The sequence below is a fragment of the Priapulus caudatus genome, unplaced genomic scaffold (genome assembly GCF_000485595.1).
Source record: "Priapulus caudatus unplaced genomic scaffold, Priapulus_caudatus-5.0.1 Scaffold178, whole genome shotgun sequence".
Lineage (NCBI taxonomy): Eukaryota > Metazoa > Priapulida > Priapulimorpha > Priapulimorphida > Priapulidae > Priapulus > Priapulus caudatus.
The window spans coordinates 127,056-135,769 of record NW_014577239.1 but is presented as its reverse complement, the minus strand read 5'-3'; the positions used below and the strand labels follow the sequence as shown (position 1 = coordinate 135,769).

Below are 8,714 nucleotides of genomic sequence, written 5' to 3'. Positions count from 1 at the left end.
CTCTCTCTCTCTCTCTCTCTCTCTCCGCCTCTCTCTCTCTCTCTCTCTCTCTCTCTCTCTCTCTCTCTATCTACCTCTCTCTCACCCTCACTCCTGTTCTCTTCGCAGCTGATTTAGGGGATGATACGGGATCAGCTCCCCCTCCCGCCAGCTTCCTGTCGACAGCTGTTGTAAACACAGTGAGCCGGCAAGCGCTCCGATTAAGAGAAAACGCTCCACAGCGCCATGCAAAACTGCGAATTACTAATGAATAAAACGCACAAGCGCGTGAAGCATGTTCGCTTGGTTTTGCTGCGATCGGGCCGGACTGTCCGTCCTCGCAATCCGGATCCCGTGCCCCTCTCTCATTGTCCGGCTGCTTTGTTAGCCGACGCGCAATTAATAAAATGCTAATTAAACATGCATGAGATCATTAGTAGCGGCATGGTAATAGCGCAGCCGCGAGGGGCCAAGTGGGTCACTGCAGGCCTATCTGATTTCCCAACTCAGGCATTAGCAAAAGCACATACAGATACACTGACCACAGATCACTGACTACAGATACACTGACCACATAAACACTGACCACATATGTACTGATTATAGACCCACTGACTACAGATACACTGACCACATAAACACTGACCACATATGTACTGATTATGAACCCACTGACTACAGATACACTGACCACATATGTACTGATTATAGACACACTGACTACAGATACACTGACCACATAAACACTGACCACATATATACTGATTATAGACCCACTGACTACAGATACACTGACCACATATAAACTGACTACAGATACACTGACGATATAAACACTGACCACAGACACACCGACCACAAACACACCAACCACAAATACCCTGACTATAGAGACACTGGCCACAATGCATAGACCAGGAGGACGTGGCCGGTACGTGGGGAAAGCAGGAGGGCGTGGCCGGTGCGTGGGGGACCAGGAGGACATGGCCAGTACGTGGGGGACCAGCAGGACATGGCCGGTACGTGGGGGACCAGGAGGGCATGGCCGGTACGTGGGGGACCAGGAGGACGTGGGCGGTACGTGGAGGACCAGGAGGACGTGGCCGGTACGTGGGGGACCAAGAAGACTAGGCCGGTACGTGGGGGACCAGGAGGACGTGGGCGGTACGTGGGGGACCAGGACGTGGCCGGTACGTGGGGACCAGGAGGACGTGGCGGTACGTGGGGGACCAGGAGGACGTGGCCGGTACGTGGGGGACCAGGAGGACGTGGCCGGTACGTGGGGGACCAGGAGGGCGTGGGCGGTATGTGGGGGACCAGGACGTGGCCGGTACGTCAGGGACCAGGAGGACATGGCCGGTACGTGAGGGACCAGGAGGACGTGGCCGGTACGTGAGGGACCAGGAGGACGTGGCCGGTACGTGGGGGACCAGGAGGGCGTGGCCGGTATGTAGGGGAAGGGACAACTCACCTGATATTGTGGTTGTTGAGTACGGTGACGTACTTCACCTCGGCGGGGGTGAGGAACAGGAGGGCTTGGCCGCTGCTGCCGATCCTCGCCGTGCGGCCGATGCGGTGGATGTAGTTGGCGGGTGCGCCCGGCGGGTCGTACTGCACGACCCAGCTGATGTTCCTCATGTCCAGACCTCTGGCTGCCACGTCCTGCATGCAAACGACCCCCACCTGCTCGTCACTAACGCGCTACCCACCCTAGCTCTATGTCTCCATCGCCTGTGCTAACCTCTCCACACCCTAGGTATTCATCAGGCAAAATAGCAACGCTAGAAACGCAGGGATGATGTGCTTTTGGACACTTTTTCGTGATTGATTATTATCGCAAAAAATTAAATTATTTATAATTAGTTATTATATAATAAGTTTTTTTCGAAATTAAATTACATAATTTACATTTTAATAACAATTAATATAATTGTTTGCCTAATTTAAACTAGTAATGGCAGTAATTTATCACGTATAAAATTGAGTCAATCACGTAAAATCAACGTCCTCTCTTTTCGATGTCACCAATTAGCCAGCAGACATTACCCTGTCTGTACTTTCCTCACCGTGCTAAGAAGAACTCCCGTCATGGCCATCTTGTACTGATTAAACACATCCGTTCTCTCCTGCAAAAGCAAATAAATACCCCTAAAGGTGAATTTTTCCTACGACTTAAACCTTCGCATTATATCACAGAGCCGTGCTGAAGAACCAGTAAATTCCAACCGAGACGCATTACTACTGCTCCTCGAATACCATCTAAATATCGGGACAAGTAGCGAGAAAAAAATCTCTGCTCATTTTTTCCGGTGCGAATCAAACACGCCTAGCTCCAACCGTTGCGCAGAAAAAGCGGCGGCATGCGAAGGTAATTATTGAATGGCAAGCCACGACTTTATACTTTCGGTTTCATTAAACTCTCGCTCACGTAGCGCCGAGTCGCCGACATTATGTGCAGCAGCGGCGGCATTTTCACCCGCGAGACAAATCACTGCACCATCTCGCCGCAACACTTTAATGACTGCTTGGATGTAATGGCTTCCGCCAACGCTCGGCAGTCGCGTCTGCAAGCAGCCGACACATCAATCAGTTGGCAGTTAGGCAAAATTAATTTACATAAAGCCCGTCGTAAAAAAACACAAGCGCGTTCGCAGCTTATTTCTTAATGCATTAAGCTGGGCAATGAGTGCAGCGATGTACGCTGGCTGCTATGTGGCGTGAGTTCATTAATAAATTAACGCTCCCATTAGTAGAAATACGCTGTACTGTAAATTAGAAGCAGCACGGTACGACTCGTTTTGAAGTACTGATTTGACATGTTTCTGTGAAATGCACATTTATACCGCGTTTCTCTGCCATCTTATATACTTGGTATATGCTGATGTGAGTGATTTTCGCAGATATTTCGTGTGAATGCATTTATTTTTAACAATTTTTAGCCGTTGAAGTTTAGGTTTTCAATGAGTCTTCAGACTCTTTGTAAGCCGCAAAAACTTTTAGATAGTCAAATAAATAAATAAATATATAAATTTAAGCTCACTGAGGTGATTCGAAATGACAAGGCCATTGTGCGCTATTCGGAAGATAAAAGAATAATGCATTAGTCACACCATGTCCCCACGGGCCTTTCTCCTCATTCTGATACCCGTATACATTACCGAAACAACAAAGGCGGAAAACTTTAAAAATGCGATATACGGGAGGCCATCATACATTTCGCTCGGTGCATTAGACTTCATGCAGCATGTGGGACACATTCGCATGCATGTATTTCCCGCCGCTAAGTGGCACACTGCACGCGGCGCGCGCGCGCCAGCGGTGCCCGTCATTACCATTTGATGAGAAGTGAAGCTCTAGAGCGAAATAGCGCGCGCGCGGCTCTCACACAGAGCCGGCACCGCCGCCTCTCTCTCATCCCATTTGCCGACTGCTTACGCGCGCGCGCGTAATCCATGTTTTATTAACCACTGGCAAACCAAATAACCGGGCGTTACGTCGGCCATAAAAGGTGCGACGCCGTCGCCGTGGCAACCGCAGCCATAATGGAGAGCGGACCGAATTAGCATATCAGCGTAATAAAACAATCTATGCCGAGAGGCATCGTGTGCAAACCTAAAGAGAACCTAAATCAATTTCGGCCGTAAAACGCTATTCAACGACGCGGCGTCCAGCCTGCACGCACCTTGTCCCGACTGTCTCTCGCCTTACCTGTCCATGAACAACACTCACCCCGGCAGCACCCCATTAACATCGCGCTTCTAGCACGCACACGCGTTTGGCAATTAGTTTAATAGCCCGACTAATAACACCACAACCGCCGCCGCATACACACATACAGGTGTATGCATGCGCGCACGCAGACGCACGTACGTGCGCGCATGCGTGTACACACAACGCTCATTTAACTCTCGGGAATTCGCGCTCACTCTCATCCGCGAATGTCAAAACGGCCGCGTGTTTCATTCGCGAGAGCGGCGGTGGCGGCGACGTCGATGGCGATGGCGATGGCGATGGCAGCGCTGCTGCGGACCGTAGTCAGAATACACGCGTCCGCGCATGCGTGACACCTGTGTGAGGCTGCGGCCTCGCTCCCGGCTAGCGACCGATCATGATCTCTCACTTTCAAATGCTAATGCCATGAAAATCTGGCAATTTGAATCATTTATATGACGGAGACGTGGCGCGCATGGTAAAAGCTGAGCGTTGTCAGTTTGTAACGCCGAGAGGCGCCGCAAGATTTACGAGCGTAGTTCCAATGATCGCGCACTATAGCGGGCACGCGTCTTTAGTCAGTGCTCTCCCGGCCCCTACTACACTTATTTTTCACCAAGCTCGTTACTATTTTAAGCGTTTCCAGTCTGAATTCTCGCCTCCTATATGTTAACTCTACCGCAACCCGTGGCTACTGGTAAGGCCTTTAGTACATATTCCCTCCTACAACGTTGATTTCTACCCAACCCATGTTTATTGAGAGGGTCTTTTAGTACATATTCCCTCCTACTACGTTAACCATTCGCCAGACCGTGGCTACTGCGATCGGGTTGGTCCACATTTTCTCTTACTGCGTTGATTTTTACTGATCGATGCACACTTATTTTACACTATAGGCTTCTGTCAGTTGTACTCATCACACGAACTGGCGCCTACATGCTATCCAGTACGTTAGCTAGCATTCTGCCTGGATGCATCCCGCATGTACAAGACTATAAGGCTTCTAACCCGCTGAAATATAACCGCTTATGTCTATATCGCCAAGCGACATTTATTAGGGCTCCATAAACTAGTTAGATTTCCTCCATGCACCGATCCAGCTCGGTTTTTAACGCGCGCAGATTTCACAAAGACACGCTTCACCCTATTAAAAACGTGCCACTGATTCATCAACAGTGTCATAATGACGTATCACACCACACACCATATATAACACATATCTAATCTATATTTCAGTTCGTATGTATGTATATGTATGTATGTATGTATGTACCCTATGCCCGGCCAAACCGCCCAAGCGATCTGGATGCAATTTTCAGAGGGTGAATTCCTATACCCGGGGAGTGTTCCTATACAAATATTTTTTTTTTAAGTTAAAAAATAAAAAATAGATAAAAATTCTATTCATCAATAGATGGCGGTGCGTACAGATTAAACATCACGTACGTGTGAATCCATTGTGCATACCCTTAACGATGCAGTGGCGTAATCGCTAGAACATCCGTCTCCTACACCGGGATTCCGGGTTCGAGTCCCAGCTAGGGAACATATTTGCCCCTTTTTTCCTTTTTCCCTTTTACCTACCTCTTTAGTATGTATTATTTTTAATTTTTTAATTGATTAATTATTTTTATTTTTAATGTCTTTTATCTTTTGATTTCTTATTATTTTTTACTGTTTGGGATGGGATGGGTTGGCATGGGATGGCATGGGATGGCATGGGATGACATGGCATGGGATGGGATGGGATATGGGATGGGATGGGATGGGATGGGATGGGATAGGATGGGATTGGATAGGATGGGATGGGATGCGGTGCGATGGGATGAGATGGGATGGCATGGAATGGGATGGATGAATGGATGCATGGATGGATGCATGGATAGATAGATAGTTTTTTTTGGTATTTTCCTTTCAACCAAGCGGTCACCCACTGAGTAACGCCACTGATTTCCCCGGGCAACGCCGGGTATCCCGCAAGTAATATATATATATGTATAATATAACATATATAAATATAAACAGCCGGCCGTGCGGGAGCTGGCCAGGTGCCGCTCAGGTCTGAAGAGCTATAAAACATAACTATAAACCAGTTTGTGTCATCCTTCCTAACAAGCTACAGGAATCCTGTATTATTTCCCTCGCCCCCGCCAACAACCGGCACGTTTCGTTACGATCACTACACAGCCTCACCCGCATACCAACCAGCGTGATTCGTACCATCTGCGTCATGCTTCCGTGGAGCCTGAAGAACTTCACTTCATCATCCTCGCTTATCTTTGGTAGGAGGGAGCTGGCTGAGGCATCGGTGTCGCCGACGTCATCGGGCAATGCCGTGGTGGCGCCACCGGCACTGTGGTTCAGGATGCCGTCGAGGAGTTTGTAATGGAAGTCCACCGAATCCTGCGTCGACAGAAACACGAGCAGCTTGCCTGCTTTCGCTAGCTGAAAGACGGAAGGTCGCATGTAATTACTTCGCGCTATGAAATGAAACGAAGGTATTAAATTGACTACGTCATGAATTTTCTATGGTAATATTTGTAAAAAAAAAATTGCCATTTTTTTACATTAAAAGTAAGGACTACGGGACTAAATGTATCGTCAAATTCTTACCTGATAAGATTGTTTCTCAACTAGTTAAAAATCCAAAAAACCTGGATGATTTGATATTATTATCCTGACATTAATTGCTTGCTATGGGCTATATATGAGTCACGAGTGTGTGTTTACATCGAACAATATAGGAATATAGGAAGTATAATGCAGCAATTTAGCAATAAAAAGTGAACATAATTACTTACATTTTGTGAAAACGTGGGATTTTTTTTTAAGTTTTACTATTTACGGTGACGTACATGGACTATACACGTAAATGCTGCTTTACACAGCATCGGGGAAAAATCAATTTGCAGACCTTTGTAAAATCGACAACGTTACAGGCACAGACGGCACGGACAACCATGACCTAAATACGAACACACACGGACTATCAACGGACAATCCGGATGAACAATTCCACGACCACCAGAGTACGTGTTTATTACGTTCTAGTATGTGCCCTCCCCCACAATTATCGCCAGAGTGGCAGCCGCGCGGGTTTCAAAAACCTTCACTCCATCTCATAGATATATTATAATTTTATAGTATATATTTCTAGTTTTTATTTGTTTATAGTTTATCTGAGATCAATTAGATTTCAGCTATAGACCTTCTACACTGCAGCCTAATATAGAGCGCTTTATTTTAGCATTTAACCCCATCCGCTGTCCTCTTCACCACCCTCTCCATGCTCCATCACGCTCCCGCATACTCCCTCATCCTCCCCGTTCTCCGTCACTTCACTATCCTCTTCCATCCTCCCATATCCTTCCCCAGCTACCGTCATTCTCCCTCCCTCTTCCCCGTCTCTTGACAAAATCTGCCCTAGTTAATTGTTTTTTCCGCGAGAACATACATTACAGTACATTACAGTACTATCTATTTACAGACTGATTACAATTGTTACGATGGTTGTGTTTCTACAGTTGTACGTGGTTGCGATTTCTGCCACTATGCGAGCACACACACTGTACGTAATAGTGTCGCCTCCCTAATACGTGAAGAGCATAGCATGCAGCAGCAGCAGCAGCAGCGTGCAGGGGGACGCCGGGATCAGCAGCCGAGCGAGAAAGCAAAACTGGCAGCTAATTTGCTGCGGGATTGATTGTCTCATCACCCGTAATCTCGCTATCAGTGCTCCGCTCGTTGTCTTGGCAGCGCCGCATCCCCCGGCGGCGCACGGCTGAAGCCATCCGTGAACGGCGCGAGAGAAACCGCAGGTCGACGGGGATATCAAAGGGCGGGGATAGCTGAGCACGTGGGAAGAAAAGGATGGAGTAGAAGGGGACAGGGATAGCAGAGAATGGGGGAGGGGTAAGAAAGGACGGGGTAGCTGAGGAAGGGGATAGCAGGGGACGTGTGTAGAAGAGAACGGGGTAGCAAACGAAGGAGGTAGCAGAGGACGGGGTAGCAGAGGACGGGTTAGCGTAAGGGTAAAGATAGCAGAGGAAGGGGTAACAGAGGACGAAGGTAGAAGAAAACGGAGGTAGCAGAGGGTAGGGGTAGCAAAGGAAAGGGGGTGGCAGAAGACAGGGGTAGGAAAAGGCAGGGGTGGCAGAGGAGAGAGATAACGCCGGCGATATATATATATATATATACACACACACATTTTAACTGTTATTATTATTGTTAACTGTTCACATGAATCCGAATACTGTAGCTTCACGCTCGATCACTAGAAACTTCCACTAGGAAGATAAGATGAGGTGGTGATAGGGTGGGAGAAGGAACATTGGTACACAAACACATAGGAATGCGCACTTAGTAGGGTGATGGGACTTAAACCGGAGCATTGAGTGGGGAGACGTTGATAATTTAACTTCAATGACATTTACCCCGAACTATTTTCCTCGTCGAGTGGTGACAACGACAACGAATTGTCATAGCCGTGCGAAATAGTGCAAGTGTACGCTTTTACAGTAGCGGCAGGAAATAAAATAACATCTACACACACCCGCGCATGCATGTACCCACATATGTACGAGGATACGCACGCACATGCACGCACGTACACATACGAACGCACATGCACGCACGTACACATACGAACGCACATGCACGCACGTACACATACGAACGCACACACGAACGCACGTACACATGCCGATGTCAGCACATCTGATTAGCGGTGGCACGGTATAGCGTGATGATGCGCCACGTTGACCTTTGTGCACGTTGGCACGCACATCTCCCTGGCTCGTACAAGATGAACAGACACTGAGATGTTAAACTGACATTGCGCGCAACAATCGAAACCAGTTATCAGTCCGTATTTAAAGGATTATATTCAAATACAACCACAACTAAAAATATGTAGTAAAATATATTCTCACCTACTAACGGATACGCTAGTTATTACACCAATGTTACTAAGGATTCATCCTGTTTTAGTATATATATATATATATATATATATATATATATAT

General features: G+C 47.5%; 1 protein-coding gene across 1 annotated transcript in view; it reads right to left on the bottom strand.

The window, feature by feature from the left end:
* Positions 1-8,714, bottom strand: part of LOC106806761 (probable ATP-dependent RNA helicase DDX31) — a 139,054-nt gene that overhangs the window by 85,828 nt on the left and 44,512 nt on the right. Inside the window, exons 10-12 of the mRNA XM_014808822.1 lie at positions 5,911-6,135; positions 2,046-2,105; positions 1,451-1,641 (exon numbers count right to left, since the gene is read on the bottom strand). Coding sequence (XP_014664308.1) covers positions 1,451-1,641; positions 2,046-2,105; positions 5,911-6,135 — 476 coding nt within the window. The remainder of the gene's footprint in view (positions 1-1,450; positions 1,642-2,045; positions 2,106-5,910; positions 6,136-8,714) is intronic.